The sequence below is a fragment of the Anolis sagrei genome, chromosome 4, assembly GCF_037176765.1.
Source record: "Anolis sagrei isolate rAnoSag1 chromosome 4, rAnoSag1.mat, whole genome shotgun sequence".
NCBI lineage: Eukaryota > Metazoa > Chordata > Lepidosauria > Squamata > Dactyloidae > Anolis > Anolis sagrei.
In genome coordinates this window covers 205,677,146-205,700,242 of record NC_090024.1, presented here as the reverse complement: position 1 = coordinate 205,700,242, position 23,097 = coordinate 205,677,146, and the positions used below count along the sequence as shown (strand labels likewise).

General features: G+C 38.7%; 1 protein-coding gene across 1 annotated transcript; it reads right to left on the bottom strand.

The window, feature by feature from the left end:
- Positions 1-272: 272 nt before the first annotated feature.
- LOC132773306 (cryptochrome-2-like) lies at positions 273-17,571 on the bottom strand. Its single transcript, XM_060772486.2, has 11 exons — positions 17,455-17,571; positions 11,325-11,757; positions 9,469-9,585; positions 7,592-7,742; positions 6,394-6,534; positions 5,106-5,276; positions 3,863-4,003; positions 3,456-3,607; positions 2,758-2,855; positions 2,421-2,531; positions 273-1,323 (listed from the first exon to the last, which is right to left on the bottom strand). Exons 2-11 carry the CDS (start codon positions 11,735-11,737, stop codon positions 1,226-1,228), a joined length of 1,593 nt encoding a protein of 530 aa, XP_060628469.2. The 5' UTR covers positions 11,738-11,757; positions 17,455-17,571; the 3' UTR covers positions 273-1,225.
- Positions 17,572-23,097: the final 5,526 nt, after the last annotated feature.

The window sequence follows — 23,097 nt, the reverse complement described above, 5'->3', positions numbered from 1 at the left end:
CCACCCCACCCTTTGTACAGTTGTATCACATATTGTTTGAACTATAAATCCCTATGGGTTTCATAACAGGCATAGAAATGTCCTTGAGTCATATTTCTCTTTGGATATTGAACAAAGCAGTGTGAAAGTGTGGTATTAAAAACAGCTTGCATTTCTTCTTGAAACGAAACTTCATAATAAAATGATTTTTACTTTTGATTTAGCACAAATCAAAATAAAATGCTGTAAAACAGTGAGTCCATGCCAAACTGCCAGAACATAAATATACAATATTCGATATAAATTTTATTTATTAAAATATTTATATCTTACTCTGTTTTGGGGCAGTGTACAAATACATCAATTTAAAACCGTAAGAAGTAATTTAACAATATAAACAACCAAAAGCCCCATAAAATAACTTAAACAACTTAGAACAATTTAAATCAGTTTTGAACCATATATCTATACATATTCTGGCAAGAGACCTCAAAGCCTGCAATACAAAGCTATGCTTTAACTTGGTGACAGAATGAAGCCAGTTTTCATGTCAATTATGTCTTCAAAGTCATGACATTCTGCAACTAGTATGCGAGAGCAGAGAAGGCTAGAAACGGCATGATTCATTCGTACATCTAGTTGCTCCATGAGTGATTTCAAATGTAGATGTTTTAAGAAAAAGCACATTGATTGCAGAGGACAAAATCAGGTTGAGAGGAGACATGATAGTCAGCCATATTTAAATATTTGGCAGGCTTGTTTTCTACTGTCTTGGAGACTAGGACTCGGAGGAACAGGTTCAAATTACAGGAAAGGAGATTCCACCTGAACATTATGAAGAACTTCCTGACTGTAAGAGCTGTTCAGCAGTGGAACTCTCTGCCTCGGAGTATGGTAGAAGCTCCTTCTTTGGCAGCTTTTAAGCACAGGCTAAATGGCCATTTGCCTGGGGTTCTTTGATTGTACGTTTCCTGCATGGTGGGGGGTTGGACTGGATGGTCCTTGTGGTCTCTTTCAACTCTGTGATTATTTTCTATGTGGGCAACAACTAATTGCTACCTCCAGCTCAGCACCACTTTCCATTCTGATAAATCTAAAAGAGTTTCTATTGTCTGCATAATTAAAAAAAACCTTCTCTTTTGATGCATCAAGTTTTGATTCTCAAAATACATGTTTGGAAATATGTCCCACTGAATGAAGTGAGACTTACTACAAAGTAAACATAAACAGAAGGAGATTCTTTTTTTTATACTTCTTCAGCTTTTCTGGCATGTTTTCCTTTTGGAGTGATTTCTTCTGACTGTCGATGTTTTAGCCCCATTTCCATTGGATCATCAACTTCATCTAGAAAGGAGAAGAGTATCATAGTATCACAAAATCTTAAGAGTTGAAAGGCAACTCAGAATAGTCACTTGACTGGTCAGATACAATGGTTCGAAATCTTATTCAAATGAAACAGTACCTAAGTAATAAAGAGTTAGAAATGAAATACTTTGGCAGGAATCCAACATAACTTTAAGTACATCCAAGAGCTTGGGTATACCTAATAAGATGTCATAACCCTTCCCGCATTGAACTACACTTTAACCCAATTTTGACTTCATATCATTAACTAGGTTTAAAAGCTGTTTAGAGATTTGTTTATAATAATTCATGTGAAAGAAGATACTTTTGAAAAATAAAAGTCTCAAATTGCACTGGGATGGGAGAATTACTTGTGGGATTCTGCCCTTAACCATAGAAACATAACCAATAGTAATAAGTTTCTAGAGAATTAATTCTACGTATTCTCTAGTTTTCTAAGCACTTTCCATCTTAAAAAACAAAACTTAAAAGAATAACAAGCACATACTAATTTCAGGAGATATTATGTACTATGAATTTTCTTTGAACTCAATAGCCATCTATTATTTCTTCAGACTCCTTTGGCAGACTCTCTCTTGAGCCACTTGGCATCTACTTCTATCTTGCACCCTCAACTCCTAAACCACGTCAGTCCTCATAATACAGATTATAAACAAATTGTGTACCAATTATGGAGACTGGATACCTACAAGACATGTACACTGTTGTATACTTCCTGGCTTCTACGTTCATGGTAAAATCTCAGAAACCAAAGTTAGGGCTGAGCAGGCCGGATATTCAGAGGGTGATCTTTGAGGGTTTTCAAAGAGGACAATGTCCTTCAGATAGCAGCAGAACCATTAAAATATGCAAATGTACCTACAAGTATAATTCACCATCCCTTGATATCAAATTTGGATTATTTTATTGTGGACTCTGAATTTTGTGGTAACATAAAAATATATGAAGTTCTGCGTTAAAAGGCTGAACAGAGTGGATTTTGCTACTAGATAGAAACTGTATTATCAAGACTTTCTGAGAAACCCACAATTCCCATTATACTAAGACGATCCAATGTGTGTTGTTGGTGGACACACCTCTTGTGAGCTGAGCTGTTTTATACTGTTCTTCTCTGACTTTTTTCATCAGCTGCAGGTTAATATCACTTACTTCTTTGTGGTTTACCATAGGAAAGGGATATTCTTTACCTAATCCAAGATAAAAAGGATACAAAAATGATTATTTTGAGAATCAACGCAAATCGATTTTTAAATGGTAGAAACTTTGTGATTTTATGACTAAAGATTAATGAGGCAAGGGAGTACATTACTAGCTCAAGATCCAGAAAGCATTCAAATAAAAACATATACTATATAAATATGCTAGATCCATATACCATGTGAATATACAGATAAATACTTTATTGAATATTACCTATAATGCAGCCTGCTTCTCTCTGTGCTTCTGCTGGTGCTGTCCAAGGTTCATAAATATATTTCGAAGGAAAGTTTTTCAGGACTGGGAGGTATTTTCTGGAAAATGTAATTAATATACATTCCATAGATAAATGCAGGATAAATTAGACACAATCTATGTAGGTTGTCATTATGCATAGTACACTACACACCCTGAAGTCAAATGCAGACATGACATAAAGAAATCAAATTAAAAAACTAAAGGATGATCTATTTAAATACAAGTGCACAATTTGACTTGATTTATCTCCAACTCTAACATGGGGAAGAGGACAACTGCAAAGGAGGCAAGGCTTATTTTCTGCTGCAAATACTACTTCAATGCACTGGACACAATTAGAAATGATTTCATGTCACTTTATGTTTTGGGCTCATTTTAGAAGTGAGAGTAGTTATTATATGTTATATGTTAATTCACGGGGAACAGTTCAGTCTATCAAGTACTGCTGCACACAAATGGCGAAATAGAAGCCCGCTGCCACTGAATACCATCTGATGAAAGGTAATAATTGTAAACCACTATTGCCATCACATTGTCCTGGTGGGTTTGCTGGTATATACTGTATTCACCATTATAGGAACTGGATGACATGGTATTCTAGGTCCTTAGGATGACAGCCATTGAATTAATGGAATCATTCAACCATAGGAACTTACCGAATATAATGTCCTTCTGGATCTGTACGCTTGCCAAATCGAACAGGGCAGAAAATGCGTGAGTACTGGTGGAAGAAAGCACTGGCCGACAGCCACATCCAGTTCCCCGCATTAATGCTATAATCTGAATCCAGAAGCAGCTCTTCAAACACCTTGCATTAATGAGAGTAATAAAATAAAACCTGGATGCATTTAAATGCTTTTGTGTGTGTATGTATGTGTGTGTGTGCATATATATAAAAATAGTGAAACAAAAATAGGCATTAAAAGAAGAGCAGAGGTGAAGTTTCTCAAACCTTTCATCTAAAGGAGCTAATACAAAAGAACTGAGATTACTTTCAAACCTAAACTGTTTTCTTTTTACAGAATTTTCAAACATGATTCCAGACAAAAGAATAGTTGCAAACCTTCATGCCTTCCTCCCAACTGATCCAGAGATCTCCCCGTGTGAGGAAGCATGCCACAGCATGGCGAGCAAGATGATGTATCCAGCCTTCCTGACGGAGTTGGGTCATAATGGCATCAATCCATGGGAAGCCTGTCTGTGCCTAAAGACACAAAACAAATGGTCTCGATTTCTTAAAACCGAGCTCAACTATGCATGTCTCTTTCCTTCAGTATTGCCTTTTTATTGAAAGATAAACCGCAGTTTCCTGTTTATCGAAAGACTATAGTACTATACAAAATATCAGGACTAAAATCATCATTAGCAACTATATGCATTTTTGAAAGAGACTAACCAGATGGAAGACCACACTTTTCATTGAAAACCCTTTTCTTCCCTGTCACAACCCTGATATACTGGTGCTGAGGAAAGGGTTGCTATTGCCTCTGGAAAGAAAGTTACCACTGATGAAGTAAATCCCTCTTCCCCACAGCCTACATTCCATGTTTGAAGAAAATCATGTGTTTTTTCTGCTAATTATATATCTGGCATCGTGTGGAGATTTGTTTTCTTCTCCATGATTTTAAAATATGGGGGTTCTATAAAGCTATTCCTTAATTTTTGCAGGGAATGGAAAAGAAAATCTAACAAAAAAGATTTTTTTGGGAATGATCCCTGCACTGTTAAAAAAACTGATCAACATCTAATCTCTATATGCCAAGGATGCCCTGTCCACCCCACCCCAAAATTAATAAGCTCATATTACACTATAAACATTTCTCATCCAGGATTACAACACAAAATGCTAAAGTTCTTCAAATTCTAGTAAAGCATAGACTTTTATTAGAAAGTTCTATATGGAAACAAAGCATTTTCTCGTAAACAATTATTCTGATTTTTTTTTAAAAACCCTCCAAATTGCTATTATCTATTGATTTCTCTATTTGCATTTAATATTTATATTTAATATAACTTACCATTTTCTCAATAAGTAATGGTTGCTTACCTGTAACCATGTTTCTTTGAGTGGTCATTTGTGAAATTTGCACATCTGGTATTTCCTGCACCTGTGCAGTAAATATCAAATGTGCTAATGTCACTGAGACCACAATGAAGAAATATTTTTCTGTGTCTTTTGGAGATGGAAGACATGATAATGTGTTATAAATTACATCTTCATTAATTTTGAATTGTCAAATTCCAAAGACCTATGAAATGGCCATTTGTGTTCTCAGATATATAGTAATATTGTACCACTGGCTTACCATTTTCCATTTGTGGAGTTTCTCTGCATCTTCATACCATTCTATCTGAAGGCAGATGGGATTCCCAACCATTTTTGTAAAGTTAGGTGTTGCTGATGCTACTGTATAAAAGAATTCTCTCCAAAGCAATTGTCCTTGAAGAGATACTGGTGGCAAGGAATGGTTCTTCGACTGTAACACAGGGAAAGGCCCATAAAAATGTACACAAAACTAGAGAGATAAATAAGTAAAAACCTTATGACTGAGATATGCAGATATATTAAACCAAACATAGCAAAACACTTCGGGAAGACAGCTGCTCTTAATGGAGGTCTGCAACCAATTCCGCATGGTATTATAAGTCTCTTGCCAAATCAGGTAAATGTTTGGCTATGCTCTAGGATCAGCATTATGGGAGCCAGACTGGCCTCATTGGCTTGAAGTGCTTGTTTAGTTGTGGTGCTATCAGGAGAAAGTAGGCCGAGCTGCATTAACACTAAGCTATTGCTATATTCTCTGTCTAGAACAGTGGTGGGCAAATGTGCCCCCACTGAACTTCTACACACAAAAATATGACATTATTATGTCTGAAATGACTTCTAAAGATTGGGGAAGGGGGCATTTGCACCATATTTTTGGACTCTCCTGAACCATTTTAGGCCCCAGAGAGGCCTTTAAAAATAGGAAGTGAGTGGGAGTCACTTCCTGTTTAAAGAAATATTTTTTTCTGAGTCTAAATTGGCCTGGGGGTGGGAAACACGATGAAAAAATCCCACATGTCCTTAGAGGGAGGTTTTATTTTACCCCTGAAAGCCCCCATAGATTTATATAACAGGCTGCCCATACTTTGCCTACCCTGGTCTAGAGCCATCTTCAAAGGCAGTCTGCAAACTTCATTTGGCACAATTATCCACCTGTTAATGTTTGGGACCACATGCGCTCAACCTGGCCTTAAGACTGCTTTCAGAAACCTATTGTGAGCTTCACAGGAGGGCAGGGTTACTCAACTGATTCTGTTTAGAGACCATTAACGTTTGGTTTCTGTCTCTGAACTTTTTCCATTCTAGTTGGTCATTGTAAGAACAAGTTGCAATCAAGAACTATTGTGTGTGTTTTATTTCTCTTTCTTCTTCATTCTTCCCTCTCTCTTTCCCTTTTGTGTTGTGATTTCTACTTGTAAATTTAAGTTCTGGAACTGTCGGACCTCTACTTTTTTGCAAGCCACTTTTGCAAGTTATTTTAGCCAAACAGTAGAGTAAAATCATTTCAAATCTCAAATAAGTAATTAAAAAACATTCTGCACTTTTACCTGAGCATAAATTTTAGACAACCGATAAAAAAACATCCGAACTGATAAACAACCCAAGCTGAAATAAGGGCTCAATCCTGTAGTGCTCGGAAGCAGAGAATTTGGAATAGTTCTTGGCTTGGCAAACTTTGCTATCCACCCCTTAAAAGAAAAATAGAAAAACATTTTTTAAAAAAACACCGTATAAATTGGATTGTTACTGTGCTGACTCTGCATGTCTTAGTTGTTCACGCTTACTAGATCTTAGATCTCATGTCACTATTTCGTATTTGTATTCATTTTTAATGTTATGTGGAAGTTACTCTGAGTATCATTTGAAACAAAGCTGGTGTAAGTACCCAAAAAGCACCAGAACCTATCTGATCTTGGAGGCTAAGGAGGGTCACCCTGGGTAGTGTATGGATGACAGACTACAAATGAATACCAGGTGCTACAAGCTATATTTTAGAGCAAGTAACTCCCAAAATCTCTTCTGAGTATTCCTTGCCTAAGAAAACCCTATGAAATTCATGGGGCCAGCAGGCAATTTGAAGGCATACGAACACGCACACACAATTATATGCCATGTTTATGGACTAAAAGGAAATGGAAGAGCATCCATGGTAAATCTGCTATAAGTCCCAATTTTGGGGGAAGTGAGAAAAAAAGATTGTAATAAGACATAATCTAATAGCCCTGTGCTACTAACTCAATATAAATATGACATTTTCTACAGGTAATGCATACTGGCACACATAACCGTAGAGTGACTACAGGTTTCTTTGTACTTCTGTTTCTCAAAAGACACTAGGTACACATTCAGCCTGCACGTGACATACAATAGCAACACTAGGTGCACATTTTAAGGGTTCGGGTGTGTTTTCGCCCATCCCCATCCACTGTCCATTTTCAGTGATGGCATTTTTGGTTCACAAAAGATGACTGTGTCACTGGTTCCACTTTGTGACCAATTTTCTGCCCTTGTATGATGGTTAAGCTCATAAGCAATATGCGCAACTACAACTGAAAAAAATTACTGTCATTAAAGCCAAACTCTGAAGATGAAGTTGAAAAATTAAACAAAAACATGTAGCACATCTTCTAGATCATTTATAATAGAAAAAACAGTTATATTTCTCAGACAATGGCTATTAGGAAGATTAGAGATTGTTTTTCTGCTTGCAAATGCCTAGAAACACATATCAGAAAGAAGACGGACCTGATTTTTCATGTGCTCTTCGAGTCGCTGTAGCCCAGTAGTTTCCCCACCTCTCCAAGGTGACAGGTACTCTTTGGAAATTCCCAAATTCTCAGGGAGAGGCACTCCGTAACATTCATCCAGGCCCTCCTCAGGGAGAGGGCTAAGTTTTCTAAGGAGGTAAAAGGAAAGAACTTATCACAAAGTTGCCATAGGAAGATAAAAAGCCTGTCCCATTTAGCTTGCTAAATGAGATCAAGACTCTCATAACAGACCATGGAGATCCACTAGAAAACGGTGCTGGAGAAAACCCATGTCCTTTAGCTAATAAAAACGGGGGGGGGGGGGGGATGCAACAGCCCATTTTTTAACTTTTTTATGCTAAACATAACATAAGCAGGGATTACCAGAAATCACTGCAAATTAAAGAGTCCCCAGATGAACTACAATAAGAAGATACTAGGTTGTTATAAATTTTTCGGCCTATATGGCTATGTTCCAGATGTATTCTCTCCTGACGTTTTGCCTGTATCTATGGCAGGCATCCTCAGAGGTTGTGAGGCCTGAAGATATTTCCTAATAAGAAGTTATATACTAATTAGTAAAAGAATGTACAAGATAGAAGGATATTTTAACTGTCAAATGTTCTATGCATTATGTTGTCTATGATGTTTTATAGTTTAGTGGTTTTAATCTATTGTTACATGCTATTTTAGTTATGTGTTTTATTTTATATTTTGTGAGGCATTGACTTTTGCCATTTACTTTGTTGTGAACTGCTTTGAATCCCCCAAGGGGTTGAGAAAAGTGGTATATAAATGAAATAAATAAATAAATAATATGAGCTGAGTTCCTATTGCTATTTTTCCGGCTCTTATACAATACAATGAATATGGATAATGAGTTATAATGAGTTATTCTTATACAATGAATATGGATAATGAGTTTGGTTTATGATTCTACAATGAGACGACGCGGATGATTTAGTGTAATGGTATTATTGATTGCTATGTTGATTTTGCTGTGATATTGTCTATTGTAAACTGTTTTTATATGTTGTCCACCGCCGTGAGTCGCCCTAGGGCTGAGAACGGTGGTCAACAAATGAAGTAAATAAATAAATAAATAAATAAATTCCTTAAAATAGTTTTAATCACACATAGAACATGTCTACATTATAAACTTCAATGATAGAACTGGCATAATGTTGTGCAATGTTTTACAGATCAGTATCTAATCAAGATGAAGCAGTTTTAAATCTCAAGAACAGTCAGCTTAATTCTACTGCAATTCTACTGAAATCAGTAACCGTTAAAAGTACTTAACTATGGCTAGACTGGGTTGATAAAAGAAATTCAAAGCCATAAGCAATAAAAATGAAATTCAAATGCAACATGACCTAAAATATAACCTAACTACCATATTTCAATTGTAAGATGCATCCTAATTTTACCACTTCCACCAAAAATACATAAGGTACACCTGCAATTCTAAGACACCCCCAATTTTAAAAGTTATTTATATAGGGGGAAAAGTGCATCTTCACATTGAAGACTGGCATTAACGGTAAAGATGACAGTCCTTTGACAGCAATCTCCACTGAATGTCATTTTTTTGAAAGCCAATGTGGTGAAATCTAGAAACAAGGATTAAAATTCATGTTTCGTCATTGAAACCCACTGTGTGATTTTAACCAAGTCACACTCTCTCTGCCAGAGGAGACAAAAACAAACTCTACCCTAAAATAATAGCCAAAGAAAACCCTATGATAGGTTCATATTAGTGTGACCATAAGTTGAAATCATTTTGAATGCACACAACCATAGTAAACATGCGTGAAATTGCATTTTAAATTAGTAGAATGCATTTCATGTTATAACAATGCAGTCATGCCTTACTGTGAATTTTCAGCTGTAACGTCCTCCACAGGCATCTCAGGATCTCCAAGTGTAGTCAGTATCTGGAGAAACCTCTTGTATGTCAGTGGAGGTGTTCCTTTATTTAGTTCCACAATCCTACATTTCAAAAAGACAATTTTACTTGCCCATAGTAGGAGAATAAATGATCATCAAAACAAACATGGTTATACAAGTAGTATATTAAACCATATGGCCTGTAACTTGTCAACACTGATACGTTTATAAAGAGCCATACATAAAGGATTCTGAAATTTTGACAGATTCAATCATTTTCAGTTTATTTTATACATTTTTCCTTTCTGTTGGAAGTTTAGAAAATAACTATTTAATCATTTAGCAACTTAAGCAGTAACAATATTTAGAACTGAAAACATCTAAGACTGCACAATCCTAGCTTTCTACATTTGTTATAGTACATACAGTCAGTTCTCCATATCTATGGGTTGTGCATCCATGGATTCCACTATCCGTGACTTCAGATATTTAAAATGTCCAAAAAACAAACCATAACTTTGCCACTTTAAATAAGGGACACTGTATAAAATGGGCTTTCACGTCTTTATATTTATAGGAGGTTCTAGAACCAATTCCCAGCTGATACCAAGGGCCCACTGTATACAGGACTTCTCTGAGATATTAAGAGGTGTGCATTATTGGATGTACAGGGTTAGTCAAAATGAATAGGCCAATCCACAATGAAAATCCACAAGCATTGGCCTATTCATTTTGACTAACCCTGTATATAAGACACAGTGCGTCTGAGCACCATGCAGTTAATTACAAATACATAGAATTTATGGATAGGGCAAATGAGCATGAGCCTGTTGCCTCACTGCAAGTTGATATTTCCATTTGTAAATACTATACATATTTCTATAGGATTCTGCTATGAAATATAGTAGAAAACAGCACTGTCTTTTCTAGGGTTGATTTTCATTAAATAAGCATTAACATACCAAGCCGTGCATTCTACTTATCACACATCAGATGTGTATCAGTGCAGTTTAGCATTATCTGGGTGTTTGTTTGTTTTTTTGTCGTGTCAGGAGCGACCTGAGAAACTGCAAGTCGCTTCTGGTGTGAGAGAATTGGCCGTCTGCAAGGACGCTGCCCAGGGGAAGCCCGGATGAATGGATGTTTTTATCATCCTTGTGGGAGGCTTCTCTCATGTCCCTGCATTAGGAGCTGATAGAGGGAGCACATCTGCCTCTCCCCGGATTCAAACCTGCGACCTGTCGATCTTTAGTCCTGCCGGCACAGGGGCTTAACCCACTGCGCCACCGGGGGCGCAGTTATCTGCATTATCTATACTACAGACAGACTGAGCTTCCAGAGTTATTTCTGCAGAGTAACTAAAATTGTGCTGGCATTGGTTTATCCCATACCAATGTTTAATATAAGCAAACTTCAATTGATTTCTACTATATTGGACCTTCTAACTGTGCCAACATGGTTGTAAAAAGGATATTTCTACTGCCAGTAATTCTGTATTTAGTCATTCATGCAAAATATATGTATCCCCATGTCGTTCTTTATTACTAGCCTTCCATATAATAATGACGTATTTTCACTTTGATTTCAAATATATAAAGATATTTGAGTATCAAAATGCTTGTAGCATATCTACACTGCTTAGGAAGCTAAAATATAGTACACATCTAGTCATCAGCACAGTTCAAACATGCTTATTCATATGTGAAGTCTCATGTCTTCTATGAGGTAGACATAATTGCAATTATATCTATGCTTCAAAATGAAAGACATATTTCACATTTGTTATAAAACTAATATGGCTCACAGGAGATACCCTTTGTTCCCATACATCAGTTCCATACCGTTTGACATCGTACAAGGTGTGTCCCACCATTGAAAAGACTTCAAATCCCATTTCTTTCCCTATCATTTGAATAGTCCTCTCCATCTCCTTGTAAAATGGTTCAATTTCATCATCAAATGTCACTTGTGTAATATTCCACTTTTTTACATGCTCCCGCAATATGGCCTCATACTCTCCTTGTATAATCCATAAACAAGAGTTCAATTTCTTTAAGCTTGCCTGCAGATCTGCCAGAGACTGCAAAAGAAAATGCCAACGGATAGTTCCCAGTTGCATTGCAGATGTCATAAATTTTCTGTCTAATATGTAAACTGGAAATACAATTTCGGAAGACTTCAAAGCAGCTAGTAAAGTGGGGTTGTCATGTAGCCGGAGACCCTTCCGGAAAAGATGAATAGTCCTGTGAGACATGTTGGATATTTATCTGAGTCCTGGAAGGAAAAAAAAATAGTGAGAATTTGCACATATATTGATTTGGAAAGGAAAATGGAAAACTAAAAAGATGATAATTCTATTAAAGGAAAAGAATAAAATTTGGGTGAAATTAACAGGCTCCTACTGAACAAAAAAGTGTAGACATTTTGGTTCACCTTACAGCCACAGCTGACCTCATGCTAATCTTGGAGAGATAATGGAGCGCAGAAGAAGCAGAGTAGTAAGATGCGGAGAGATATTTTATATCTTCCTGTCAAAGCTTTTTTTTAAAGTCTCTTTTTGAAAGCAGTGAACATGGAACCTGCTTCTGTCTACCTTTTCTTCTGTATGTCATCCTCAAATGATTATTAGTTTTTATCAAAATGCATTTCCTTAAACACTAAATTATAGAACTGTATTTTTCAAAGTGTGTGCTATTAAACTCTGGGAATCACTGGGAACTCATTAGAGTCCTCATTTGTTGTGAAGATCAATACTGGAAGATAACTTTCTTCCCCTCCAAAGAGCAACCTCAGATGAAAATATTTTGGGCTGTACTCAGTTTAAAATGCTTCAACATCCAGGTCTTACAATCCCATCTGACATCGTATACAAATCAACAGTAAATCTAATATTGCATCCAAGTTAAGTTCTATAATGTGACAGAATTCTTCACTTAACAAACTCATTTTCAAAAAGTTATCTGAATTTAGTAATCTCACTGTTCAATCATTTATCTTGGTCTTAGGCCATAAAAGGGGTTCCCATTTTTTAAATTATTTCTGCTTGCTTATCACAAACCCACCCCATTTCTCTTTATTTATTTAGTTTTTCATCTGTCTCTCAGCATGGAATTCAAAGTGGTTTAACATTGCAGATGCAAATTTAATTTGAATTTGCATGATTGAGGTTTGGCAGCTGCTAAATTTAGGTGCTTAGTTAACTAATTTGTCAAGGTTTAGAGATTAAAGACAGAAAGAAAAACTTGATGAACCAGATAGCAGAAGTGTTAAATGAAGGGCAAACAAATACATTGATTGGAATGGTTAGGAAAGTGGAGTTTCACCTAGAATGAATTAAGAGGACTGAAAATGGTCAAAAAGAAAAGAGAGAGAAAGGAAAGGGGAATTTGACACTTAGGGCCCTTCCAGACAGGCCCTATATCCCAGAATCTGATCCCAGGTTTTCTGCTCTAAACTGGATTATATGAGTCCACACTGCCAGATAATCTGGGATAAACATAAAACCTGGGATCAGATCCTGGAATATAGGGCCTATCTGGAAGGGTCCTTAGAAGCTTTCAAAGAAAATTCCACAAAAGATGGAATTTGTCTGATGGAATTCTACTATCACATAAAATATAGGTACATTCTGTTTGCCGAATTCATAACAATATTTTGGCCCAACCTCAATACGACTGCATGTATATAGACCTCACTTACTACATTGCCACAAATGTACTATGAAAATAAAATTCAACTTTATGACACAAACGCTAAAATATTATAGTTTCAGTATTAACAATAGAGTTTAACAGCTTAATAATAGAGAAAGATCCCTGAATGAACAAGGCCCTCTTCTACATTTCTAAATTTTACAATAGAAGGTTAGTAGATACCAGGGGTAGAGACTAAGTACTTGTCATGCAGATTCCAAAATATATTTTGTGTCCTCTTTGCACTGTATTTTAAAAGTCTATATTGTTTTAAAACTGTATTTTTAAGTGTAAGCTATGTTAAATGCTAATCGAGAGGGGGGAGGAGAGAAAAATATTATAATTCTAAGATAGTTGTTGTTTATTAGCCCATGCCACAGCTCCTTCAAGGGGTCAAGCCAATCACTTCAAGGATTGACATATTCTAAAACAATATTTCTAGTATAATACATTTATTTTGCCACTGTGTCTTTTAAAACTACTGCAAGCCACCATGTGGGTTTTCTTATAATTACAACGCAGCATAAAAATTACATAAATTAAAGCAGACGCAATTTGTGTCATAGCCTGTTTATTGGACTGGATTTCATGGATTGGTTTTCATTTAGATCCCTGACTATGAGAGAAAGATCTAACTTAAAATGTATACATCTCTGTACACTGGACAGGGCAATGTTGATTGCCCTGTCCACTGAGGCTCACCTAGACTTCATTAAACCCAGTATTTCCCCAAATTTGGCATATTTCATAACTGGAACAGACTAGATATTCACTTTTTGGTTGGGATTATGGGGGCTTGGGCGATATTTAAAGACATGCAAACACATTACTCCTGAAGATCTCCAGGAATGCAATAATTTAACTGGATTTGTTTTTGACATGCTCCTTTCAACAATAGCTTTGAGGGCCACATGCAAATCCTGGACTGCATTTACCGACACACATTTCACATGTATTCATAACTGAAAAATATGCTATAAACTGTACTGGAAGACAGAGAAACATTTATTCAGTGTGTGTGTACACTTTTGCCTGTCATCTTACAGTAACTGCATTAATTTCACAGGGTTTTCTTAGGCAATGAATCCTCGAAGGTGATTTTTCCAGTTCCTTCCTCTAAATATAGCCTATTGGATATGGTGCTTGATAGTGATCTCTCATCCAATCATTTGCCAATGCTGATTCTGCTCAGCTTCCAAGATCAGAAGGGATCTGGTGCTTTTAGAGCAGTGGTTCCCAACCAGTGGTCCATGGACTACCCAGTGGTCTGCAAGAACTAAAATATGGCCCATGGCCTGACGATTACTACAGCATTGCAATGAGAGTGACTGGTCTCACAAAACCCTCTTATAGTGCCAAGGCATATTAAATATGGTTTTCTGTAGGTGAGCAGATAGCGACCACTGGATGGCATATGTTCTGTATCAGAAACTAGAGCTGATGAATTTTCTGAATCAGCACCCCAAATAACCAAATCAAATTAAAGTTCACCAATAACTGATTCGTAACCCTTTAGGTACTAACATTGGAGTACATTAGTAACATTTTAACTAACGTTAAAAAAAAGTTGGGAACCACTGCTTTAGGGTGAGGCCACTATTCTGGAACTAGTGGTTGCCTTTTTCAGTTTTTCTCAGTAGAGTAAGGCAAAGGCATTATATTAATTTGGAGAATGGGAATGTCCTGGGGCATGAAAGGCCAAAATGTTGTCCTATTGTAAGGCTGCAGAGATCACTCCAGTTTAGTTTTTTTCCCTAGTGTGCATCTATAGAGTAGAATAAATGCAGTTTGCCACCACTTTAACTGCTGATTAAATGCTATGGATTCCTAGAATTTGCAGTTAGATGAGGCACCAACATTATTTGGTAGAGGAGGCAAAATCTGCAACTCCGAAGAACCTATAGCATCGAGCCACAAAGCTGAAGTAGTCCCAGACTGCATTAATTCTACAGTGCAGATATACTCTTAGACCAGGGGTCCTCAAACTTTTTAAACAGGGGGGGCGATTATTGTCCCCCAGACCGTTGGAGGGCCGGACTATAGTTTTTTTTAAAAAACGATGACCAAATTCCCATGCACACTGCACATGTCCTATTTTGCTACTATTATGAATTGTAACGTAAGTATCTGATATGCATGATGTATTTTTATTGTTACAATCTGAACATAAAGCATCGTTTTAGCATTTCTGGAGATAAAATAGTTCCAATTAAAATGAGGAAAGCATTCTATTTTCTGTCTTTTTGAAAGTGGTTTTTGGAATATACATGAGTCCCCTTTCAGGGGGAGAATGGCAGGGTATAAATATAGGAAATAAATCTATATAAATAAAAATGTAATGTTCGTTTGTGGGATTAACAGAACTCAAAAACCACCTAACAACCCAATGTATGTCCTTCACTCAAAAAAATTGATTTTGTCATTTGGGAGTTGTTGTTGTTGGAATTTATAGTTTACCTATAATCAAAGAACATTCTGAACCCCACCAACGATGGAATTGAACCAAACTTGGCACACAGTTCTTCCATGACCAACAGATAATACTGGAAGGGTTTGGTGGGCAGTGTCCTTTGGTTTTAGAGTTGTAGTTCACCTACATCCAGAGATCACTGTGGACTCAAACAAGGATGGATCTGGACCAAACTTGGCACTGATACTCAATATGCCCAAATGTGAACACTGGTGGCGTTTGGGGGTTGTATTTGCTGGGATTTGCAAATGTTGGCTTCCCTGGCCAGGAAGCCTGGCCACGCCCACCCGGTGCCGCCTCCACCATTCTCGCCACCAGGGATCTTCTGTGGTAGAGCAATGGCGTCCGCTCTGCTTCGCTCTCTGTTCTCCGTGGGAGAGCAGAGAGCGCTTCTCCCTCCACAGGCTTCTCCATCCCGTGTGGAAGGAGAAGCCTGTGGAGGGAGAAGCGCAGCAGAGCAGATGCCATTGGCAGCGGCGAGGGGCTTTGGACGGGCTGCGCGGCGAGGGGCTTTGGACAGGCCAGGACAGGCCGCGTGGGCCGGATAAAGGCCCTTGGCGGGCCGCATGTGGCCCACAGGCCGTAGTTTGGGGGCCTCTGTCCTAGACCAATGCTTCTTAGGATTACTAGAAATGACTTTGTTAAACCAGTAATTAAGAAATAATTACGCAAAACGAAGATAATTTTACCCTTCATTTTTTAAAAACCCTCCTACGAGATATATCCTATCTTGTCATATCTTGTCATACCCAGCGTTATTTTTTAAATTTTAAATCATTACATCTGGCCTGGCCATAAGCTTTTAAATCCTGTGTGTTATTGTTTATGTGATTTATATTATTTTGTATTGCTTTGTATTGTTGTTATGGCTTTTCTGTTATGATGTGTTGTTGCGCTTGGCCTCATGTAAGCAGCTCTTGAGTCCCTTGGGGAAATGGTGGCGGGGTATAAATAAAGTTTTATTATCATTATTATTAGTATTATTTAAAAAAAAACAAGCATAAGGACCTGTCTACACTGTAGAATTATACCACTTTAACTGCCATGCTATGAAAGCACAATGCTATGGAAGCCTGGAAGTTGTAGCTCAATAAGACGCCAGCAGTCTTTGGCAGAGGTTGAAGGCCTTGTTGAACTACAACTCCCGTGATTCCAGAGTTGAGCCATGGTATAGTGGTGTCAAACTGCATTAATTCTACAGTGTGTAGGAGCCACCCTTAGTACGGCTTCCTATCCATGTACTAACCAGGGTTCACCCTGCTTAGCTTCCAAGATGTGGTTAACGTTTCACATCATAAACACAAGCCCATTGTATTGTCAAAGGCTTTCATGGCCGGAATCACTGGGTTGTTGTAGGTTTTTCGGGCCGTATGGCCATGTTCTAGAAGCAGCCTCTCCTGACGTTTCGCCATAGAGGCAGGCGAAACGTCAGGAGAGAATGCTTCTAGAACATGGCCATACAGCCCGAAAAACCTACAACAACCCAGCACAGGCCATTCAGAACGATTGCTACCAAAGCACTCAGCAAACCCAAAGGGAAACTCTTCCCACCACTATCTCCACTAAATACTTTAAAGGCAGAAGTTTCTTAGGACTGAACATTAATGTATTTGAGGAGCAACGCCTTTCCCTCAAAGCACAAACAAGCGACGCTCAAGGCCCAGAAAACACCCTCCTCCGGCATGGAATGGCCCATTCTCCCTTTGCGCGCGGGGGGGGAATAGAACGTTCAGAAGCCCTGGGCGATCCCATTTGCGTTCCAGGAGAGGGGAGGGGAGGAAAGGAATAATGATACGGACGCCGGGTTACCTGCTGGTTGCTATACAGAGGGAAGGGGGCCTTCCGGCCAAGCGGAGTCGCGAGACGGCTCACTTCCGGTGGCGACTCTTTCCTCTTGTTTCCGCAAAGCGGGGCCCGAAGAAGGAGGGCGTGAGAAGCGCTGCGGCCTCATTTCGCATCATTGGCGGGGGCGAAGGCTTTACGAAATGCATCCTGCCCTCCGTATCTGCGGACTCTGTATCCACGGCTTCAACCCTTAATTCAGCTACTGGAGGAAAACATCACTGATACGACTTCTGCATATTTTTGCAGCTGTGTCGTGTGTGAGTTTCAAGCTGCATTGTATGACACTGTAGATGGGACTTACATTTGTATCTTATCTTATGATGGAAAGCTACAGGATGCGTTTGCTACATCGTCATATAGGCAATAAAATAACTAGATCACTATGTGGTCCCAGTGGTCATCGGCACACTGGGTGCAGTGCCAAAAGATCTCAGCCGGCATTTGGAAACAAGAAACATCGACAAAATCACGATCTGTCAAATTGCAAAAGGCCACTTTACTTGGATCTGTGCGCATCATTCAAAAATACATCACACAGTCCTGGACGCTTGGGAAGTGTTTGACTTGTGATTTTGTGAAAAAAAATCCAGCATATAAATCTCGTTTGCTGTGACATATTGTGCTTTTGTGTCTGTAAAATAATAATAATAAATAACACTTTATTTATATTCCGCCCGTCTCACAGCAAAAGGGACTCAGGGCGGATCACAGTACACATGCCACTTTGTATAGACAATACACAGACAGAACAGAAGCAGGTGGTTTGTTTCAGCTGTTTGTGGTGCCATGGAAGGTTGGGCTTGAGTCCAGGGGGTGTTGTCACTCCATCCTCTATGACGAAGAGCTGTCAGGACTTCTTCCTTTTGGTCGCCCAGCGTTTTCTTTTATGGCGTCGTAAAACACCTCCCCTGCTTTTAGCAGTACCTAATTTCTTTAATCACAGCTAAAGCTGTTTTGAAATTGCTTAGGTAAACAATGAGCTAGGCTGACAGTTGGCAGCTCATGCCAACCCGGGGCTTCGAACTTGCAACATTTTAGTTGATAGATCTTATAATTGCTGATGATTTACCAGTTGTGCTAAACCTCTGGCCTAGATGCAGAATGTCCTTATATCCCTCGGCATTTGGCAACCGTCAGCATTTAAGATTACTGATGAAGACTGAAAAAGTTGATTTGGGATCAAATCTGTACAACCCCCCCTCCCCAAATCTCTTGTTATATGGCTATTTCAAATGATCAAAAGACCAGGCCTGGGCAAACTTGGGCCTTCCTGGTGTTTTGGACTTCAACTCCCACAATTCCTAACAATCTCAGGTCCATTCCTTTTCTCAAATGATGAGGCCTGAGGCTGTTAGGAATTGTGGGAGTTAAAGTCCAAAACACCTGGAGGGCCCAAGTTTACCCAGGCCTAATTTAGACCCAAGGAAGATAAGGAGGCTTCATACTTAAGAAAACCATCTTACTGTTGACATTTATAAACCTCATGACTAGCACAATGCTGTGCTTCTAGTTTAGCAGTAGTCATCCACACTGCATCTGGTTGCCGTGTTCTCACATTTGGCTAGAAATACTTTACTCACTGGGTTGTTGTAGGTTTTTCCGGGCTATATGGCCATGTTCTGGAGGCAATTTTTCTCCTGACGTTTCGCCTGCATCTATGGCAAGCATCCTCAGAGGTAGTGAGGTCTGTTGGAAGTAGGAAAAATGGGTTTATTTCAGTACATAAGCAGCCAGTAACCATCTTCCAAACGTGTGAAGGCAGACCTCTTCCGTGGCTTCTTTACAAAAATAAGAGTTGGGATCTTAACCAGGGATGCATTTTACACTGTAGAATTAATGCAGCTTGACATCATTTTAACTGCTGTGATTTAATACTATGAAATCATAATTGTAGTTTTACAGGGCCTTTAGTTTTCTCTGCCAAAGACTGCTGGTGCCTCGCCAAACCACCAGGAGCCCCTAGTGGCGCAATGGGTTAAACCCTTGTGCTGGCAGGACTGCTGACCAAAAGGTCGGTGGTTCTAATCCGAGGAGCAGGGTGAGCTATCAGTTACAGCTTGTCATGTGGGGATGTGTGAGAAGCTTCCCACAAGATGGTAAAATATCCAGGCGTTCCCTGGTCAATGTCCTTTCAGATGGCCAATTCTCTCACACCAGAAGTGACTACTCTCTCTCTCTCACTCTCTCTCTCTCTCTCATACGCACACACACACACACACACAAAACAAACCACCCAGGATTCTGTAACATTGAGCCATGGCAGTGAAAGTGGTGTCAAACTGCATTAATTCTACAGTGCAGAATGCTCTCTGGGCAGAAATGACATATCTGCTCACAGGATGCTCCTACTGGCAAGGTGGAGGAAGCAAGTGAGGTTTTATTTCTCTCACTATTCCTCTCTGCTTCTTTGAATAGTAGCTTCCAGTACCTCAGATTATTGGTCATGACTGGGGCTTCTGGGAGTTTTAGTCCAAAATATCTGGAAGGAAGTTCTGGGTGACCTATTGCTAGTGACAGTTGTTCATTCCTTTCTTTTGAGGCACAGTCATTTCCTGGGACAGGAGCTCTTCAGTTTGCAGACAAAATATGTCATCTCTAGAAATTTTCTGGGTCCTTCAGGGTGACTGTATGGCAATTTTTGGTGGAAATCATTCATTTCCAAAGGTCTTGCTTGTAAAGAACCTCCGACAATGCTAATGAAACTGCCACCAAAATGTAAAGAGACGCTGGTATTAAAGTCTCTGTTTGTGTTGTGAGGTAATTTTGGTAGAGTGGGTGCACCGAACATAAATTAATGGAGATGAGGCAGTTTTAAAAACCAAAGAGAACAAGTTTATTGTTAAACAAAGCGAATGGTTGCAAAATGAAGTTGTTAAGCTTGGCATATACTTGATAGTTACAATATGAAGATGTTAGGCTTGGCATATACTTGATGGTTACAATATGACTTGGTTGCGATACAGTTCAGACTTTTGATGTTACAACTTATAAACTCTTGCTGTAGTGAAGTGCTTTATTATTCAGTGTTCCCTGCTGTGAATATTCTCACTGTTTGATCTATACTGGATCAAATCACTGATCTCCAGTCTTCCACCGACTGGCGATCCTAAAAAGCCTCTGTTAGTTCTTTCTAACTAAAGTAATCTAACGAGGTTTTCCCCTTCAGCTCCCTAGCTGAAGAAATATTCACGAACACTAAAAAACTAACTCTACACTTCTTCACTCCTCAGAGTCTCTTCCCTGACTCTGCTACTCTCTCAGAGTCCCTATCTGACTCTGCTACTCTCTCAGGGTCTCTTCCTCCTGACTGAACTTAACTGTCACTTTCTAAACCTTTTTCTCTCTAAGCTCCTCCCACCTCCTCTTCTGCCTTGTTTCTATGGCAACATATCTCTCACAGCTAGGCCGCTCCAGCCATAGGCAACCAATGTAAAACATTAATACAGTTATACACACATTATAATAAACACTTCTGTACATTGCTATTCATGGTTTCCAGTCTGCAGGAACATATCCCTTGCAGATACAGGGGTTGTATAGCATCCTAAACCAGATGTTTTGCCACTTCTGCTATGATTCACTCATAATGACTAGTTTTTTTCTGTAAATGAAGATTTGATTGCTGCAATTGTAAAAAATATAATTTATGATGTTTACTTAGAGCTATGTCACAACCATTTTAAATTGTTCTAATCTAATTAGTGACAGGAAATGTGAATTCGGGTTAATTATCAGTCCTCCTTTTTCTGGGTCATTACTTGTTAGGAGACTTTGAACAGAGTTTGTCAAATAGAAATGAAGTTCTTTGACTGAACAGTCACTCAACACTTTATGGATCATCTTTGAAGTGCTTACCAAATTTAGCTGTCAGCTTCCTAAGGAAATTAACAAGGGAGGAAATTGACTCAAGGGCCCCATTTTACCTGACATCAGCATCTTAACTGATTTTAATCTCTTGTAGAACTTACAACAACAAAGACTCTTACGGCAAATAAATGTAATGTAAGCAAATGCAAAGTGATATGCACTGGGGCAAAAATAAAGTATAATAAAAATCTAGCTTCCTTAATGGGACTGAGTTGCCAGTGATTTAGCAAGAAAGGGAACGCGGATTGTAAAAAGAAAGTGTTGACACAGGAGAAAGTTTGCAGTTGCTAAAAAAATTAAACAGTAAAATTCCTTGCTAGGCACAATTAGAAAGGGAACTTGAAAATGGAACTGCCCTTATACAAACCTATAGTGTACCTATATCCAGACTACTGTGTACAGTTGTGGTCACTGCATATAAATAAAGAATATTATGTGACCCTTTTATCCATGAAGGATATGTTCCAAGATTCCGGCATGGATTCCTGAAACTGTGGATAATAGCAAATGCCTATATATATTTTAGTATGCCTGGGCTGCAGTCAAATGCAGGGAATTGAAGTCCAAAATTATTATTATTTTATTTCTTACCTCTCATAGTGGCTTGAGGTAGGTTACAACATAACTAAAAAAATGTAACCATGGTAGGCATTATATAAAATATACATATGAAAACGTATTTCTACAAAATGCCTATATTAAAACCTGGGTTGTTGTAGGTTTTTTCGGGCTATATGGCCATGTTCTAGAGCAGGGGTCCACAAACTTTTTAAACAGAGGGCCAGGTCACAGTCCTTCAAACTGTTGGAGGGCCGGATTATAATTCGAAAAACACATGAATTCCTATGCGCACTGCACATGTCTTATTTGTAGTGCAAAAAACACTTAAAACAATACAGTTATTAAATTGAAGAACAATTTTAACAAATATAAAGTTATTAGTATTTAAATGAGAAGTGTGGGCCTACTTTTGGCTGATGAGATAGGATTGTTGCTGTTGTTTTTGTGTGCTTTCAGATTTAGGTTGACCCTGAGCGAGGGCCAGGTAAATGGCCTTGGAGGGCCGCATCTGGCCCCTGGGCCTTAGTTTGAGGACCCCTGTTCTGGAGGCATTCTCTCCTGACATTTTGCCTGCATCTGTGGTAAGCATCCTCAGGTTGTGAGGTCTTCTGAGGTCTATTGGGACCTCCGAGGATGCTTGCCATAGATGCAGGCGAAATGTCAGGAGAAAATGCCTCTAGAACATGGCCATATAGACCGAAAAAACCTACAACCACCCAGTGAATCCAGCCATGAAAGCCTTTGACAATATATTATAAACACCTGGAAGACTGGAGTTTGGGTATTATTGAGGGCCCTTCCACGCAGCCATATAACCCAGAATATCAAGGCAGAAAGTCCCACTATATCTGCTTTGAACTGGGTTATCCGAGGGCCCTTCCACACAGCCCTATATCCCAGAATATCAAGGCAGAAAATCCCACATTATCTGAGTGTGGACTCAGACAACTCAGTTCAAAGCAGATATTGTGGGATTTTCTGCCTTGATATTCTGGGATATAGGGCTTTGTGGAAGGGCCCTGAGTCCACGCTGCCATATATTCCAGTTCAAAGCAGAAAATGGGGTTTTATTCAGCTGTGTGGAAGGGGCCTGTGTTAACACCATGCAGAGTGACAGCGAAATTAGTTCCGGAAGTATCAAGATCGACGCTAGAGACTGTATCCCATTAGAAACTGTTT